Source organism: Aptenodytes patagonicus, chromosome 1 (assembly GCF_965638725.1).
Source record: "Aptenodytes patagonicus chromosome 1, bAptPat1.pri.cur, whole genome shotgun sequence".
Lineage (NCBI taxonomy): Eukaryota > Metazoa > Chordata > Aves > Sphenisciformes > Spheniscidae > Aptenodytes > Aptenodytes patagonicus.
This window is the reverse complement of record NC_134949.1, coordinates 70,295,774-70,315,838: the sequence shown is the minus strand read 5'-3', so window position 1 is coordinate 70,315,838 and position 20,065 is coordinate 70,295,774. Positions and strand designations below refer to the sequence as shown.

The 20,065-nt window shown below is 42.0% G+C and overlaps 1 protein-coding gene across 1 annotated transcript in view; it reads right to left on the bottom strand.

The window, feature by feature from the left end:
* The window catches only part of CACNA1C (calcium voltage-gated channel subunit alpha1 C), a 457,514-nt gene that overhangs the window by 59,031 nt on the left and 378,418 nt on the right, over positions 1–20,065 (bottom strand). The window contains exons 25-29 of the mRNA XM_076341467.1: positions 19,695–19,747; positions 19,441–19,587; positions 18,330–18,531; positions 17,722–17,880; positions 14,854–14,964 (exon numbers count right to left, since the gene is read on the bottom strand). Coding sequence (XP_076197582.1) covers positions 14,854–14,964; positions 17,722–17,880; positions 18,330–18,531; positions 19,441–19,587; positions 19,695–19,747 — 672 coding nt within the window. The remainder of the gene's footprint in view (positions 1–14,853; positions 14,965–17,721; positions 17,881–18,329; positions 18,532–19,440; positions 19,588–19,694; positions 19,748–20,065) is intronic.

Genomic DNA, 20,065 nt, shown 5'->3' with positions numbered 1-20,065 from the left:
ATCTTCCATTTCCTTCTCAAATTGCATAGTTTAGGAACTATTAAGGATTTCAGCAGGAACCCAAACAACTCCAAAAAACCGGAGTTTGCTTTTGGGCAGCTGCAAGGGTGAAGATCCAAAACAGGTTGTTCAGGTTTTGCCCATGAAAATGATGACTATTTTTAAATCTGTGGTGATGGATAGGTGGTTATGTTTACTACGATTGGCATCATACTGCAAGAATGTTTTTGGTGTAACCGAATTCACAATTTCACAATTTCTTTTTACTGAGCAACTCCAGACATAGAGCCTAATAGCCATTGCTGCTGGTAAAACAGCATTTGCTGTTGGTACAAAACCCAGGTGACAAACAGCCTCAAATCCTGTCCTCAGATGACCACTGAAGCCAGTGAATTAAATTTTGCTCCCAGTTGCAGTGGAAGCAATGACACTGCACTGACACAGTTGGCACATACCAGGAGAGACTCAGGCGTGGAAAGAAAAGGTCCCTTTTTCATTGCTATCACAAATAGCTGCTTTGGACCTTTGTGACACCACAGCATATCTGGAGTCACTCTGCTAACATCTGTGGAGTTGCTCCAGATTTACACTGTGAGCTTTTTCTCCCGGAATGCTCTGCTGAGTCTCATCAGCCAGCTCCTTGCTTGAAAGTCATGGGCTAGTCTGCTCTGGGAGCACAGAAAGAGCATTACTGTGGTATGTTATTGTGTGGCTGTAAGGTGGACTCAGAGAGCTCTTCTCTTCCTCCTGTACCTCTTAGATGAGTGATAGAGAGGAACCATGGATATGAATGCAGTTTTACTCAACCCCACATCCAATATGCCAGTGTTAAATTAAGGAAACACATGAATTTAAAACCTTCCTTTCCTCCTCACCTGCTCCCTCTGTGTTTCAAACAGAAGTGTGAAAAATAGGAAATTATCCACAGTAAGAGAGCTCAAAGAAAACAGAGAACATAGACACTTCATTTGTGTGCAAGGTAGTGGAATCCTTCCTTAAAAAGCCACCTTCTTAGAGACATTTACCTACAAACGGCCATGTGGTTACTTAGCTTTGGATCAGACCTCATTATCTTGTCAGGAGTTATGAGTACATATCCAGAGTGAACTACACCCCTTGGGGACTTGTCTCTTGCAACCTCAAAGTACCTCTTCAAGCCACATTCCTCACTGGAGTGTACCAGGGTGGCTCATGAAAGACAAGCTGAATGAAGGAAGAGCTTTCACTCTAATAAAAAGGTTGTATTTCCAAACTATTTTTCCCACCAGAAAGTTCTGTATGCTTTTCCCAAGGGGCTGGAGGTCTGACTGGAAATGAATTGATGGCACTGTTTGTTTTTGCAGTACAGGAATTTAGAGTGTAATACCATATTTTACCCTTAAGACGCTTGACCCTGATTTAGCTGTATAATTACATGTCACATAATGGCAGCATCAGGGGCTTACTGGGGAATGGTAGTCACCCTCTCTTGTGGGATGTCTTTGGAGATCCATGAAGCTTTTAGGGAGAAAGGAGGACAGAAAGAGACCAGGAGGATTGGACTGAATATTCAGGAAGTATGAAATAGCCCCACCATTAAAGCACGTTTTTTCCCCATTTTTGTTATTTCCCCAAAGGTAGCAAAGGATAGTGTATCATCACATGTTCAATAAGTTAATGAAAGGCTGAGCGTAAATATGTAGTAGCTGACTGGAATGGAATCTCATCTGTGTGTGGGGAGCAGACATTGTAGCATTTCAGAATGAGTATGCCAATCAGTTTCAGGTTTCCTAGTTGCTGAGATTAGCTATCAAAGAAGCTGGGGTTTGTTTTGGTACTCATAGAGCCATTGAAATCTGTGGAGACCATTTCTTTTACTTTTTGTGAATATGAGGCCCTAAATGCTCAATCTAAGAAGCCTTATTAACAGCAGGGAAAATTGCCCACTGAAGTCTATCTGAAGGTCTGAACTCAGAGTCACCTGGGGCCCATAATAAGCACGTGTGGTGGTCAGAGAGCTATGCATCTATACTGAAGCACAGAAATCCTCAGGGGAAGGGTGCTGTTGAGTCATGGTACCAGCTGGGTTTTGAGCATCCAGCCCTGCGGGAGCTGCAGGATCACTTGTGTGTTAGTCGATATGCAGTTATTTATCTGCTTAGTCCCAGGTTTTCATTTCCATCTCTTAATGAGGTGTCTGGCAAAAATTAAACCCCCCCTCTAAGAGAAAAGGCTCTAAAGATGAAGAAGACAGCAAGGGTCAAGGCTATTCACTGGGTGGGATCTGAATGTAGGTCACATGGTCCCCAGTGGAAGAAGATGCTGCAATGTCACAGGAAAAAAAGGAAAGACATGCGTGCATGCATGTACGTATGTATGAATACAGAAATGAAACATCGAGGAGGAGAAACAAAGACATATAGATAACTACACAGCCTACAGGAGAACCTTGCTACCACTTATCTGAAATCAACCTGCATGTTAAAACAACAAAAAAGAACCATCAATCTTAATCAGCTAGAAAGAGTATATAGGAGGGAGAGAAAGGGGCTGATACCCTGATATTCAGTGTGATTTCTTAGCAAAAATTTCCTGCTGATTGTAAAGTGCACAAAGCAGACTTTGCTAGGCATTTGCAAAATGAGATGAACTGCTAGTTTGGCTGATGGTTGCTTAGTATGTGAATTCGTTTCTGAAAATGCTGCAGGCTATTTGGAGCTGTGAGAGTCAGTTCTCAGACTTCATTAAAAGAGGCTTTCCCTGAAAGTATTTTTGCAAAAGGGACAGTTTCATTGGAAAACAGTATCGAATCAAATGACATTTACACAGTACCGTGACTCTTGGCATACCTTCTCACAGCAGATCTGAGTGATTCGCATGTATCCTGAACAATCTTACAAAGCTACAATAGCTCCTGACACGAAACGGAGATTTGTGTCAGATGCAAATTCTGTTATGCTAAGACCATTGAGCCATAACAGCAATCAGGGAAATTAGCAGAACCTAATAGAGAAGGAATAAAGTGGAGGATGCAGCTGCTTAGAGCTCCTGACAGGCTGCAGGAAAACAGCATCTATTTGCATACTATCTATCAGCTCTCATCCATTGATGGATTAATTCTGAGCCACAGACTCCCTGCAGTTCACCTACCAGTTGCTGTAATGAGTCACTGCTGCAGGGAATTGCACAAGGCCCCCCTGTACTCCGTCAAATCTTCCCGCAGACAGGGAGTGAGGAGAGGAGCTTTTCAGCTCCCCAGACAATTCCAAAGGTCTGGTCAGTTCTGAAGAAGCCTCCTGCCTCTCTCTGCTTATTCCATAAGAAAACAAGACCAACTTGTAGACCAAGATAGGTGCTCAATAACTGACGTTTTCCTTTATCCCCTCTCACTGTTTCATGCGCTCTCTCACAATAAGGACGTTGGTGAAAGCAGACAGGTGTCCCTTGGGGTCTGAGGGCCTGCCTGGACATACTGGACACTCTGCTTGACAGAATCAGAGGAGTTGGAGGACTTGAATGGCTCTGTGATCTGGAAAAAGACCCCAACTGTTTATTTCTAGGTCACTGGTATAAAACTGGGGTAGCTTGTTACTGGTTAAAAGTGGCCACCTTCTAATTATTTTTTGAGAGCCTGCAGGTCCTAAAGCAAACTATGGGTCTCACCTGTGCTTCTAGTGGACCAGTATCTCCACCACAGGAAAAAAAGAAAAAAACCCACTGCCTGAACGAAGGTACGCAAGCCACCATTTGACAAACTTAAACATTTATGGAGGCTGGAACTATATAATCTCTTGTGTCACAACAGACCCTTTTTTATGCTCTCCACACCTACTGATAATTGGCAATGTTGGGGGGACATGCCTAGAAAAGTCTTTATCATACCTGTTCTGTGAACTGAGAATTCCCATTTCCAGATCTTGCAACCCAGTTCATACCACCAGAATTGTATTTTCTAGACGGTCGCATGAGCCCCTCCATGCCCACCTACAGGGTGGTACAGTTATCTTACATCTCTCCGTATTTCATTTACTGTAAAGTGGCTAGTGGTACACGAGCACTCAGCCACGTGGAAGGCTTGAAGTGCAATGTTATGGTCCCAGGTCCTCCAAAGACTGGGAAAGAAGCATGGCAAAGGCAATATGGAAGCATTTATTATGGAAGCAACTCTTAGAGGTGGCAAAGATTGTATTTCAAGGTAACATGCTGAGAAGGCCTGAGGAAATAATAACAGTAAAACATGCTGAAACAGGATGATTCAACTAGCTCACCCTGATGTCATTTTTGACCTGGATTGCTCTTAGCTGCCTTTGAAGAAAGGGTGAGTAATGCCTCAGAACAGTAATGCCTAAGGCCTCCTTGATATAAATGCATGAAAATGGAGGCAGAGTAACAGAAAGCTCTCTTATAAATTCTGCTGTCCACCTAGAAAAATAAGATAAACATTCTTGACTTTCCTACAGGTATGTTGTGGCACAGTGATACCCTATGAGGAGTTGGGCCCTTTTCCTCATGAACAGTAATTACATTGCAATCATTTAACAATTACTGCCCCACAGTCAGAAACCAGACTTGTTCTCAGCAAAGAGAAACAAAATCAACACCAGTCTTATCGGAAAGACTGAAAAGTGAATGTGATGGCTTGCTATGTCTGAATAGATCATTTATCACAAAATGCATTCTGTGAGAATTTTGCTGTCAAATTCCATTAGGAAGAAGCTGTAAATGCTCAAAGACTTTGCAAGGTCTAGAAAAAGCAGGTCTTGATGAGAGCCAACAAATAACTCTTGAAGGCAATAAACCAAACCAACAACATGAAACAGTCCTATGAAAAGAACAAAAGGATGGGCTTTGCTGTTTAAGATAGTCTGTCTTCTAAAGTTGGACTGACATCCCAGCCCAGGGAAGAATGATTGAAAAGGAGTAAAACTCAACCTGTAGGAACAGAAGTGACATATCTTTCAGAGTGAAGAGCCACTTACTGTTGTGGGAAGACTGGACAGTGGCAAGTAATGAGTGAAGAAGCATTCTGAATACAGGGCTGGACTTGGAATAGCTTCCCTGTCTCTCTTATTTCTAGGTCACTGGTATAAAACTGGGGTAGCACCACGGGAAAAGGCTATGGACTGCTCTGACACGGTTGCTGCATGGATAGTGGATACTCACTGGAAGAAAGGCATAATCTTCCAGAAACAGGCCGGTAGGTATGAGCAATAGGTTTTTGAATAGTTTATTTTTTTGTAAGTTATCTCTGTTTTCAGGAAAGGCTTGATTTTCTATGGATTAGTTAATAAAATAATGCTTACTTTCACGTAATCCATCAATCGTAACTTTCCAGAAGAGGATGGTTACTCTCATTTTACACTTGGGGAAGCAGAAATGTAGAAAACTAAGGTTTCCAAGGTCCTACAAAAGCCAGATGCATGACAGAGAAGAGGAATCAACTGTCTTAGACCTCAACCAGGTGACCATTTGGCAGTGGAAATGTCATTTCCTAACATGATGAACAATCCTTAACAGGGGCTGTATCACAGTCTGTTGTCTGGTATCATTCTTACATGAAGAAAAGATTCACATCTGTGAGAACTTTTTACCCTTTAAAACAACCTCACATAAAGTGATAGAGGGCTGGGATTTTTCTTCTGAGAGTGAAAGCAAGTCACTTTTCCCTGGAACTGTTCCCTCTACATGCTGCTGCCGACGCTGTCGATGCGGTTGTGAATGAGACCCCAGTTCACCATCCCACTGGGCTTTTAACAATGTGTGAATAATTTTCTCTATTAAATAATTAAGTGTAATAGCTGATACAGTACTTCCCACACTGTTGCATTGTGCAGTCATATCATTATTTTTGATCATTTATAATGACATTAAAACCCCCAAGTGCCAGACTGAAAATAAATCTGTCACAATGTTGCAGCAATATGTAAATTCTCTCGGTACGTTTCCTGTGAAGGAAAAGGTCCTCTCTCATCGAAGCTCTTATACAGCTTCTTTAACAGTTTTTGCTGCCTGCCGAATTCTCCCTTGATCCTTCAGAAAGCTAGAGGATTGCACAGCTCTGGCTGATCAGTGTTAGAAATTTCACACATTCTATATAGTAATTGGAGGATCTATTTGTGTGCAGAAAATTGCTGGCCCAGTCCTCCAGGAAGGAGAACATCCTGCATTTAAACAAGAAATGTAATGTGGGAAGCAGCAGGACAAACAGCCTTTTTGTCCCTCACCAATTGCTTCCACCACAACATGAAAGGACAAGTTTTTTTGCACGAAGAGGGAAGTTTGTTCTGTATACTTATTTCATTTTTGGCCTCTTCTTTGGGGGCACTAACAAAGAAACCAGTTGGGACCAACTCTGCTGATGCCCTTCCTCAACATACATTTTCCACGAGGAAATGGGAAAGAGACCAGTATACTTCATACAGGATGTCAACCAGTGTTCAGAAGGAAGACTTTGATGCTTCCTGACCCAGATTCCACTAGAGGTATGAGCTAGGATTTACTGTGAAATTCCATTTCTCATCATCTGTCTAGTTTCTTCTGTTACATTCACCTACCAAATGTTTTTCACACTGCATGACTTGTTTAGGTGGAGTCACGCCTATGCCATCTCAGAATATAAGCATATGCACAATAGAAAAACTTTAGTCTGGCACCACTTTCTTCTCCTTCAAAGTGTTGGGAATGGCCAGACTTCCCCTCCCACCCACACTCAGGAACTGGTGAGGAACACAGTGAAATCTAGAAGTATCAAAGAGGATTCCCTGTACTTTCACATGACAGAGAAGGCAGTTATTTGCTTGCTGACTCCTCATTTGTGGAAATTGTTGCTAAATCAACCTCATCCCTAATGTTCTGTTGCAAATTTTCTTTTTCTGTACTAACTAGAGGATTTGTTGTTTGAAGCTCTACAGTTAAATCAGGTATACTGTTTAACTTGATGGGCCAGCACTCTAAAACACCAGGACGTGGTTCTTCCTTTCAATGGCACTTCCTTGTAATATGTTGGCAGCACAGACTCCTGAGAAGTTTTGATTTAGGGCCCGGAATAACAAAAGCAGCTGCTTTGGCCTGTGGCTGGTGGGATGCCCTTCCATGTTCTGTGAGAAAGTCTCAACACCGAGCTGCTGTGAGAGTGTTGTGGCACAGACTGTGCTGCAAGAGGCCCAGTTACTTTCTTAGCCTCTCTCTTCTCTTCTATCTCCTGCACATACGGGCAGGTAGAAATTCTGTCAAACAAGCGACATCCAGGAGCAAGTCTACCTGATGACCCTCTGTTCCAACCCACTGATAGGTATAAAGGATTGGGATGACCTGATCATTTATGTCCTGAATAATTATCCCAAGTATTTCTTCATATCAAAGTCACCCAAACATGCTGCTCTGACATACAGTACTTCTACTATTTACTTTCGCAGAAAGGGCTTAGAAAAGAGGCTCATTCTTCCTCCCAGACCTGTGGACATGAAAGACCATATGGTCAAATCTCCAGATGACATGTATGCTATGCAAAATGCATGAAACTCCTGTCAGACAGGTAATCACAGTAAAGAGAAAGCAGAGGAGCGATTAATGAGTGGTTAAGATTTTTTCACTTTTCTAGTGTATTTCCAAAACCCTTGAGCCTGATTCAGCAGTTCCTCGAGAGCCTTGGGCTGACTGCACCATATACAGTGCAGTGTCTGGTCACGCACTACAGAGATGTCAGGGATTTCTCATCATATGACTGCTGGGCTTGTTGAAGCAACTAAGATTAATTCCAGCTGGGCTACTGGCTGTACAGAAGTTCCAGAGGAATATACAATACTTTCAGACTTCACCCAGAAAAAAATTTGGGGTGAAAAAGGAGAGCATTTCTGGGGTAACATGCTGATGCATTTTGCAACGGGGCTGAGATTAATCCACAGAAGTAGTGAAATTCATTGCACCCAACTTTTATTGCAAATTATTCTGACGAGACAGTCCACAGGGAGGCTCTGTGGCTGAGATACCGATGTGTTTGAACATGGAGACCTGGGATGTCTGCCACAGAACTTCAATAAGATGTAGAAGCACAAGAAGACGTTCATTAGCTTAAAAGCTGTGGGGTTTAATTCAGTTTTTAATTTTCTAAAAATCCCTTTCCATGTTTACTTTTCCTTTCAGCCCTGTTTCTGTTTTTCTTTTCCTTACATCATATTTTGTCCAATCACTTCTTTCTCCATTTTATTAATACTTTTTTCTTTCAGGGTCTTCAGTTTATTTTTTTCCTTTCTGCTTTTAAGGATATTCTGTCCCTTTGCACTCTTCATTATCTGCGTATGGCTTTTCCTCCCCTTCAGCTTTGGTTTCTCTTGTTTCCCCCCAGACATGGTCCTTCCTTGTTAGTTTAGTTGTCTCACTTTCTTCAGTTCACACACTCTCTTACCTGACTATTCCTAGTTCTCTCCATGCTCACTATTTCTTACCCAACATCAAGCAGAGCTCACTCTTCCTTTTTGTTGAATGAGGTATATTTTTTCCCCACCCACAGATCCTGAAACATATTAGCTTTCTCACCCCCTCTTTTGCCTTTTAAAACACTTATTCCAGCCAAAGGCAGGGTGGTGGTTGGAGACTGCCCTTCCTATTGCACTGGGTAGGTGACTCAGTCAGCAAATGCTCCATGTCTAGATGCTGTCCCTCCAAAACAGAAAGGGTAATACTGAAGCTGAGGAGAGGAGACAATTAGATGATTACTTAGGTTAAGAACCTGCCAAAACCAGCAGAGAAAATCTGCAAAGTAAGAGCCATTTGACAACCAGAATTGTGTGGCCAAACTCCATGAGAGGGAGGCAGCTGCCTGCACCATGGGCTCACATATACATTTACACAACCTAAACTACTAATTTATACCACCATACTTCATCCCAGACCATGTGATTTTTAACTAAATACGATTCCTATGTCTGTTGGATGGACCTGAAGTGTTTTTCAGTGCTGGGCAAAAGACCACTCAATTGTAACCAGTTTTCCTGACATTTTTGTATCAGTGCAGAATGTCTTGTCTTTGCTTTCTCCGTATAAGCTGGAGAAATAAAACACTGTGATGAATGATGCCAGGGCAGCATCCTAAGCTACATGGGTATTTCTAAAGGTACTAGAATGAAGAAGTACCAAAAGCATTAGATTTCCAAAATTAACCAACCTTGTTTCTGTAGTGCAAGGGGATAGATAGGATATAAATTTCAGTTGTTTGTGAAAATCCTGAAGCCTCTGTCCTCACCAAGGAATGACAGATTATGGTTATGGTGAGAAAGAAGAATGCAAGTAGTATGAAGCAGCCAGTGTGACTTTAGAAGAGATTGCTCAAAGATCTGTTTATAGGCATAAATGTACTAGAAATGGAGTAGTAAAAAGGGAACAAAACCAGATGAGTCATTGTGCAGTTTTGAGAAGAGATATCAGTCCACCAAATGCATGATAAATGCTGACTGAGAGGAGCTTAAAGAGGAATATAGAAGGGCAAATACATCAGGGGAGAAAGAAACACTAAAGACGCATAGATCCATCAGTAAATGGAGACTAAGAAATAAGCATGGGCGACACTCATGACTTCCACTACTCAGAGGGTCAGAGCTCTTCCTGGGATCACATGGGATTATATGCCTTGTACTGAATTTGAAACTTGTTTGAAACAGTGCACAGAAGTCTGAACTCTGCTACATGGAAATGACATTAAAGAATGGCAAGAATTCAGAGTAAAGTAGCAGTGATAAATGAGGGACTGAACTAACTATCTAAGGCAGGACAGATGGCGTTGTTACAGGCTGCTTTACAAGTAACATCCATAAACACCCAGGGAAGAAAGGTGCTGACAGTGTCTGGTAAATGGAATAGACTTGTGATCTGTAGTCTCTCTGATAGTCATAATTCCACAGAGGAAATCCCCAAGATTCCCTTTCCACACGCAGACCTGGATTTGACAAAATATATGAACATGTGCTTTACTTTATGCATGGGAGTCATTCCACTGATATGTCTTGCCTACTTTGAGATGACAGGGACAGTGGTAGAAAATTCATAGCTCTTGGATTACTAGTTCTGCCCTAGCTAATACGAGGATAGATGAAATGTTTCCTGAAAGAAAAAGTAGATGTGGTTCATCAGTAAAACAGCTCATTCCAGAAGCTGGAAAAATCTGAAATTCCTGGAGGAATATCCATCCCCATATTAGCACGTTCGTTGACAGATGGCGCAGCTTCATATGAATAGGAATGTTAAGTTGTTGTCTTTGAGCTGAAAAAATAAACCCTAGGCAGGTTTTGTAGAGCAGCTGGTCCTTCATGGACTGGTGCTTGTGGGGATTTCTTCTTTAAGAAGCTAGGACAGTGGTAGCTGTGAGCACCCCAGAGAGCACAGCACCTCTCATTCCCTTTAGTAGTTTTCTCTGGAAAAAGCATGAAGTAGCAGCAGCTTGCTCTTTGCAGGAACTGGAAAATAGCTCACCAGACTGGCTAGAGAATTTATAAAATTAGAAAAACAAAGCAGCAAAAGGCCTTGGCTCAAGAGCATTACTTTTAGACTGTCTCTTTGAAGTAACTAGTCCTGAATCAGTTTATGAGCGTCAGCCAAGACAAACACTCAGGTCCATTTGGAAGTTTTGCTTCAGAGCAGCACATTAATACTCTGTAAGGAGATGCAGGGCTTGTAGTGGATGTTTTCTTTATCAACAGCCCTAATCATCCCAAATCTCTCTTGCTCATTGTTAGCACACCCTCATGTCAAGAGTGCATCAGACGTAGATGAGCTGTCTTACACAGTGCTTAGATTTATCCTGCAAAAAACCTGGGAGAACTGACCCTCTCCTCCAGAAAATGTGCCACACAAGAAACACTGGGGCTCTCAGAGGCTGGCTTTCTCCCTGCCTGGCAAGCACTACGTATACCAGCAGCAGCTGCTCCAGCTAACGCACCCCTCTTCTCTATAGCCCCCCTGGAGACTACACAAACCAAAACTCTGTTCACAGAAGATGGCCAATAAAAAGTACAGGTAACAAAGGGACTTGCTGACTAGAGTAACCGATCTCAACAGTAACAGTAATTTTAGTTAGGAAAGCCCTTGTCTTTCTACCCCCTTCACATACTTTCTGTAAGTGTTAGGAGATGAGCCCTGACTCAGACTTGGCTCCTTATTCCTACAGCTGGCCTTTCAATGAGTAAATCCTTGCTCTTACCGCAAGAACTAGTTGCTGGGCTGGATTATCCATGTAGATTCTTTGCAGTCAGGCACATACGTGATCCTACTTAATGTCTATGCAACTGACTGCATTTGCTTTTTTTACCTTTACTATCAAGAGTAGCAAATAAGAAGGACATGTCTCCTCACAGAATAGGAGTGAAGAAATAAAAACTGGATACAGTAAAAAATCTATTCAGTCAGAGACTGCCACCTTTTCTGTTGTTACGCATGTAATACACGGGCAGCATTGTAGTGCATTATATTACTTAATATAATAGCGATTGCCACACCACTGCCTGCAGCAGGAACTCTGCGTATTAGGAACTCCAGGCTTCCCCCAAAGCTTTTTTGCATGAGCGCATCCCTGTTATGACTTCTGTAAGAAGCTAGGGCGATAGCAGCTCTGAGTACCTCAGAGATCTGTCCCAGTTCCCTTAACAATTCTCTCTGGTAAAGGTATGAATAAAAAGTAGCTTGTTCTACCTTGCACAGATGGAGAAAACCACGATCCTCTGTTGCTGCTGCAGACCATTCATTCCAAGGTGCCTTTAGGAAGCGACTGTGCAAGGGAGAGCTCTGTGGTGGCTGCTTCAGAGTTACAAGTCAGTTACTGCACTGCTTGCTGTAGCTAAAGGTTAGCTGCAGCACCCACTGCTGGGTTAAGCACCACAAAGTTGGAGAAAACAGAGCAAATTATACCAGCTTCCGTTCAGTGCTTAGTTCTGTTCTGCCACATTCTCCTGGGGCTTGTCACTAAGGCAAGGACACACCACCTTCAGCTACCCAAGTTTCCTGCTTACTTGTTGTCAGTCATAAAGCTTACAGCTCCCTCATTTTAGGGTACTCTTCAGATAGAAAAGTGTGGTGTTTGGGCATAAATTCAAAATGAGACAAACAGCTTAAACAAAGGCTGGTTTGTGTTTTATTGCTCTGGAAATGGCAGCCCAATCTGTCTTCAGCAGAGATCTCGTGAGCATTTAAGCTTGCCATTTCACATCTGGAAAACACTAATATCACTTAGCATCTCATTTCTTTGTCTGGGTGACTTGATTGGTTAGAGGGGAGAGGATGATGACTGAGTTGTAGTGATGTTCACCCAGATGACGATGAAATCCTTTTGGACTTTTTCAGCTGGTGCTCCTGGGGACAACCGCCATCTGCAAATGTATGAATTGCATCGCGTGATAGGAGGACACGAGGTCTGGCCAAGCAGAAGGCTAACAACTTTCTCCATGCTGGGAGACTCCCACATCAGAACATATTCTAGGCAAATTCAGCTTCAATCCCAAATGTGCAACCTAAAGAGAAGCATATTGTGCCCCCCAGTGTTGGTCCACATCAGTCCAAATGGTACTGAACAGAGAACGGCAAGTTACACAAGGCATTTTGATGTTTCCAAACTTGAGTCACTGAACTGGTACTCAATATAATCCAGTGTGTATATACTGCTGGAGGCAAGTCTTTTGCTGTATTAGTTGTTTTCACAAGTTCATTCCTGTTTTTCTTCCCTGTAAATCCTGTGGTTCCATTTTTTAAAACGTTGTTTATTTTCCTGAATTATTTAATTAAAATAGCAGTTTAAGAGTTAGTACTATTTTTGGCATACAGGCCAGACTAGGATTTGAAACAGATTTATTCTTTTCGCTGGCTATTCTTTCAACCTGAGGTTGTTGTCTGATCCTTAGTTGAGAAAACTTTATTAATATTCTACTATTCTGGTCACAAGGAAAATTTCTTTTATATTCTCACTTTTACTATAGTGTAGTAGCTGGGGGTTTAGTTTGGAAATTACAGAATCATGGAAAATTGGGCTGAGAAGGACCTCATGAGATGGTCTAGTCTGTTCCCCTGTCCCAAGGCAGATCATACATTCCTAAACTGTTTCTAATGAAAGGTTCCCCTATCTTAAAACCACAATCTCTTTAGGCAATCTGTTCCAATGTTTTGCTATCCGGAGGATACGTGTTTACCCTCAGTCCATTTTGTTTAATACTTTGTTGTGCAGCAAAACTTGAAAAGGAGATTGAACACAGGAAAGTAAGACACAGGAAGTAGAAAGGACCTCCAATATCATCAAGTCTAATTCCTTACTGTTAGAGGCAACCATGTCAGGTAAAGCCTTCCTTGTATACGTACAGAGCTCAATATTTGAACTGGTTGAACTTTTCCCCTAAATGCTCAAAACAAATTCTATGAGAACCTCATGTTTCTCAAAGTTAAGAATCTCCTGCAAAGTAGAACCATGAAGTCAGAAGAACATTACAAAGCCTGTGAGATACATTTCTGGGTGTATAATGTGCAGATAATATTTTTACAAAGTACCAGAAAATTTACTTGCTAATAGACATGGCAAAATCTCAAAAGTGAAAGGTAGATCCCTCCTGAAAATTACATTTCCTTCTGAAACAGATGATGATACTTCTAAATTTCCAAAGATAGTGTTTGAGATCTCACAAAAAAAAAAAAAAAATCAGTCCTTCACCAGCACTGCGTAAGATGCTCTTAACTTTCAAGAGAACTACATCTGAGAAAAGATAGTGATATTCGGCTCAGGAAAAAAATAAAATTGTGACTCTTGTAAGAAGAAGTTTTAGAAAGTGTGGAAGAAGGAGAGAGGGGCTGTGTGGGAGTAAAGTCAATACAGAGTTAACAAGACAAGACCAAATTCAGTAGAATTGGAGAGCAAAGTTTCTGAGCTGAGGATGAAGATGTTAGGTTAGAGCTGGGAGGAGCTCTTAACTTCAGTGATCCCCTAAATGTTTAACATGAAGGACAAGCATGACTGTCAGACATGATTGTTCTCATCTTTATCAATGTCATAACTGATACTCCAGACAATGTTTGCCAAGCCCAATGTATCAAGGTATCCTTCAAGATACAACCCCATGTACCAAGATATCATTGAAAACATGAAATGGCATGAGGTACATGTGCTTAGGTATCTGGATTCCACTCTATATGACACACCACTGAATTTAAACCCCAAAGAAGAAAGCCTTGCGTAATCTTAAATTATGTGAGGTCAGAATCTTTGTCCTTCTGCAGAAGCTGTGCCAACTTAGTTGGAAGAGCTTGTACGTTATAATCATACCCCATGGTGCAGCTATACTAGCAGAATGCCACGGCCCAATGGACAGGACAATACTTTCAGACAGGACCTGGTGGGGTACTGAATATTATCAATGAAGTCTTAAATTCAAAACTAAAGTAATGCAAACTATCATTGAGATGTAGCCCTCCCAGAAGAAACTTTTTTTTCCAAAGCTCATAACTCAAAATGAGTCATGCTTGATTAACTTCACTTGGGCCAGGAGACTAATCATGGAATGTTATTTATAGTTTATTTAAGGAAAGTCAGAGAGAGCATTAGAATAACATTCAGAATGGAAAACACGTTATAGCCTTAACATAGTATCACTATTATAACTTAATGAAAACAGAGAACTAGGAACCTTCTCTATTAGCAGGTGTTGCCTTTTTTTTTTTTTTAGTGTGTCTACTCTCCAGTGAAAAAGTTATTAAATATATGTGAGACTCCAATCCAGAGAGCAACTGTCCAGCTCAGTTATTGGTGGGGTAATAGATCAGAAAGTTTCACCTCCTCCTTCTCCTCACAGCTGCCCCGCACACATGCACACACACACAGGGGCCAGGAAACTCTGCGCCTATAGCACCTACCTTGGGTTTGAAGGCGATTAATTTCAGAACCATCTCAACAGTGAAGAGGCCAGTGAAGAGCATGTTGAGGATATTCATGGCTTCCTTGAACATGCAGCTCTGACCGTAGTGCTGAAAAATAGCATCCCGGCAGCAGCGTGAGGAACAGACATACCAGCTAGTCAGGAATCCACAGGGCCCCTCCTGATCTCCCTTCATGTTGAGGTTCTCTAAAGAAAACCCCAGTATGCTCCATTTTTTCAATTCAGAATTCCCATCTCCCTTCACACATAAGCATTTCCATATTTCTAGCCATTTTTGCCATCTGGCTCTCCTATCTTTTTAAAAAATCTTTTTGAGCGGGGGTTACCAAAATCGCACTTATCATTCCAGTTGAGGGCTCATTATAAATTTGCATAATGGTACAAGACAGTCTCCAATTGTGTTTGTTATCTCACCGTTCCATAACACTTGGATTACTTTTTTGTTTGATTGCTACTGCACAGTGAACAGGGGTTTCATTGAGCTCTTCATAATGATACCAAGTCATTCCCCAAGTAATTACACTTAATTCAAGATTCTGCAAACTACACGAGCAGCTCAAATCATATCTTTCCAATATTCATTATCTTGCATTTGTGAACTCTGAATTAAATTTGCAAGCATGCTGCCCATTCACTTAACTTTATTAAGATCTTATGAAGTTACTCTCTGTCTTCTATTGATTAATTCAAATAGTGTCTTCTGCAAATGTTGCCACCTCACTCGCCATATCCCCATTTCCAGATCATTATACTTAAGACTGATTGCACTGCCTTATTCTAAGGTCACCTTCCAGTTCATGTTACAAGACCCCACTTGTAGTTGCTTAACTTTGATAAACTTTAACCAGCTGGGATGAATTTTCATATTCTGCATTGACTCAGGGTAATTTATTTAAAGGAGTTTCAGTTAAAACAATTCAGCTGCAGCTGAAAGCCAGGCCAGGGAAAAATATATTGTTGATTTCAAAATTTCTTGTAACATTTTCCTTGAAAGACTCTAGTACCTGCAGGACTCTGCTTAAAAACTTGGAATTTTACTGGAACGTGGCTTTTTTGATTGCTGTCTCTTATGTTGTTTGACCCAAACCTGGCCACAGTATAAGCCTTTGAAAAACTGTACTTTTCTCAAGATGGATATAGACTTCCTAGAATCTCCAGAGATGCTGCGCTGCCTGTGGGCTCACAAACATCTCACAGATTCTAGCTCTACCTGCCCTGGGCATGCACCATTGTCACAGCAACTGAGCATGCTTCAAAGCTTCAGAGTGAACACAATAGTCCCTCTCTATTGCTTCATGACAGCAGGGCAGTAGATATTTCAGCTGAGAGCAGAGCACTTTCTTGTGCTCATGCTGCCTTATTCCTTTGTTGGTGCCTTAGGCAAGGCAGCAGAGGAAGCCTTTTCAATGGGGACGGTAAAGAGCTAGACCAGATGAGGAAAAGTTAGGGGCATCAAGAAACCTGTGAGATTGGACTGGAGACAGTGAGAGAAAATAAGGTGAAAACTGACTGTGAATATAGACTTAGACTGTTAGTGAGTGATAGGAAACGGAGGCTAGTTTTGAGGGGAGGCTGGGAGTGGGGCAGACTGGGATTCATCCAGTGGAAAATGTAGTGGTGGTATGCTAAGGTCAAAGGGGTGTAGGAGTGCACGGAGAGTTGGACTCACAGTAAGGGACAAACTAGAGAAGGGAACAAAGTTCAGCAGGCAATCAAATGGAAAGGGCAGAGAGAGACCGGAAAGGAGGTCCTTGGAGGGGTAACTGCAGCTGGGAGTCTGTGTAGTGGGGAGAAGAGAAGGACTGGTCGAGGAGCGGGGATCTGGACTGTCTGGGGCACAGACCAGGGAAGGGAGTCCAGAGACTGACTGGGTGAGGAGGAAGGATGGGTTTCAGGGAGGAGAGTGATGGGAAGACTAGCTCTTAAGCAGACAGTGTAGAAGAGAATGGGGCTCGAGTGGCCAAGGAAACTGGGAGTGTGGAGATAGGCTTAGCAGGTGGAGTGGCTAAGCTTAGTAAAGGTTTCGACTCCTTCCCCTTTAGTGCTGTTCCACCTGCACATGTTAATCTGCTACCTCTATTCGATATTCTTGTAGATCCAGCCACAAATGTTTGTTTGGTGGATTCACATTAGATGTTTGGAAAACCTTCACACAGTAAGAAAAATGAACACGCAGCATAGTGGGTAGTAAGACAATCAGTAGCATCAGTAGTGAAGCAAGTTAGGCAAACACGTATCAAGAAATGCTTTAGGTGGAGCTGATCCAGCCTTTAGGTAATGGGAGAGACAACATGGCCTCTAGAGAATCTTTCTAGACAGTTTCTACGGTTCTTAACACAGAATAAAGGAGATACTAGGGCCTTCCTACCCTCTACCCCCCGTTTCCTTGATTGTATTTTTTGCCAAAATATTTGCTCTCTAATTTTTAACACAGAAAAGCCCAAAATTTAAAATTCAGATCTCAGGTGAGTGGCAGTTCCAGGCTTATTCCTGCATTTCATAGAAGACAAGTCAGAATTGAGAAGTCACTTGTTATTATAGTGGCCACTGAATTGGTCTGTGATGTAGCTGTTGGCTTTTTTCATTTGTTTCTTTTTAAGGAATTAAAACAGAATTGTTGAAAGCGTCAGATATTAGCAGGAAGAGGAGGAGAGGCAGATTCCTCATTTTAACTAAATGTCATCAGGAGTGAACATGGTACAATGGTTTTTAATCATGTCTCTGTCCCTCTCCCTCAATACATGGTGTGAAGGTGGAAGTAGGTCACAACCTCGGCCATTTCTACATTTTCCCCAACAAAGTCTAATAATTCATCACCTGTAAGGTTTTCTGCTTGCTTACTTACTTGCATGGCCAGGCAGATGGTGTTCAGCAGGATCAGAACGAACATCAGGTATTCAAAATAGGTGGAGTTGACCACATACCAAACTTTGTACTGGTACTGGTTTTTAGGGATGTATCTCCGCAGGGGCCGGGCCTTCAGAGCGTATTCTACACACTGGCGCTGTGAAAGAGGCAGGGTAGATTTAAAAATCAAAACCAAAATACAGGGTTGGTCAGCTACCTCCAAATATAATAAAAACACAACGTTTCAAGTTTTTTACTGAAATGAAAATGCTTGGTAGAAGAATTTCTTTTAGGTCATAATCTGAATGTGTATATTCTACCTGTTTAAGAGTTCCATATGCATTTACTTTGGCCAGACAATGCTGTCATGTTCATCTAATCTCAGTGAACCAAATGGTACAGCACACATTTTTAAGCAAATGTTGTCCCTTGAGCAAATCTTATAGCAAGATTTTTTTTACCTGACTCCTGAAAGATGGCAGTGAAGCCAGCTTAGTATTTTATCTTGCTGGCAATCTTCACATGTTCCTCTCTGTACGTATTTCTCTCTTAAATGCTTATTCTCAACGTATTTTCTACCTTTAGTGGCAACAAGTTGTAAATTACCTGGTTTTTGTCCAGCTCACAGTTCTTGTACTCTTGCTCTCCTTGTTCCTGAAATGTGACGATGACGAAACCAACGAAGATGTTCATCATGAAGAAAGCAATGATGATGATGTAGATAATAAAGAAGATGGAGATCTCAACCCTGTGATTATAGATGGGTCCCACATCCTCCATGTGGGAATCAATGGACCTATACAGCAACCTGAAAGCAAACAGGAGCCCAATGCAGAGAAAATCTGCAACTGCCTTGAGGCCTTATAGGTGATGTTATAAAGTTTAATTTTGTGATTTTCTTCTACTTGTATCAAAATTACTTCACTCACAGATGTGCAGACTTGCACTGATCTGAGTGTAAACTCTTGGAAAAGAGAAGACGTGGCTCTTACTAACTTTACACATTTGAAACTGTTCAGGGGTGAAATGTTTTCACAGTTGAACAATTAAAATTTAAAACAAAAGCATGCCCTTCAGTTAACAGAAAACAGGAGAGTCTGTGTTGTTGAGAACTGAGTTTTGTGAGAAAAGGGGATCTCAGCACTTTTAACATTTCTTAACACTGCTGTTGGCATCACCTGGTGACACAGTTCAGGGTCAACCCCCTGATACCCTGCATGCCCATGTCACTCTGACAGAGTGGAGCTGTGAGAGTCCTTGGCCCCTGTGGCACAGACAGCACAGCCTGGTAAGACATCCCACGTCTGCCCGTACTGCAGAGATAGCACTGCTGTGTTTCATATTGCCCTGCTGGCTCCATCGCGAAACTTGCAACACCTAGCAATACTGGTAAGTGCCTGACAGGCATTTTATATCCATTTATATACATAATATTTGTAACAAATATTGCTATCACTGCTACTACTGGCAATCATTTTTTAAGAGCTGGAGACAGTGCTGTGCACTGTTTACAAGTACAGGAACAGCAATTCCTGCAGGCCCTGAGGAATTTACAAAGTACATAATACTACAATGACTGCTGCTACTATTGCTACATTTAATGCTTCAGACTTATTTAACGACTTAGAATGGGAAAGACTATGCTCTGCGTTTGAATTTTCTCTTTTGAAATGAATGACGACATTGCTAGTGTTGCACCGGCCCAAGAAGCACTCACTCTGGCCAGCCCTCAAAGGTTGAGACAGTGAAGAGAGCCATCATGGCAGTCAAGACGTTGTCGAAGTCAAACTTGCTGTTCTCCCAGCTCCGCGGCTGTATCATCGGCTGGTTGACCTCACCATCCTTGTATGTAATGTAGTACCCTCTGTGGACGGAGAGCAGAGAGCGAACATGGCAGAACTGAACTTCCAGTACGAGGCCCTGAGAGTGGGTGGACAGTGAAGGAACCTAACTGGGAAAGGTCAGACTCACCTGCATTCTGCTGCCGTCTGCTTGGAGCTATCAGTGCAGCTGTACAGCTTGCCCTTGAAAATGAAGAAAGAAGAATGAAGCTTCCTTTCCTGACAGTGCAAGGGTTAGGGCACATCATGTACCAAGGAGACTGCATTTACTACTTGCTTAACCAACTATGAGTATGTTTACATGCTCTTTTGCAGGTAGATGTGAGCAAACTGGAAAGAGAATTGCCTGCATCTGAGTAGTTCAGAGCACAGGCTTTCATCTGCTTGCACAGTACTTTTATGTGTATGTCCTGAGGTGCATGACCACTGAGTGTTACAGACAGTAGTTGTCAGAAGGGTGGTGAAGGGCAAAGAAATAAAAGCAGACATAAAGAAGTGAAT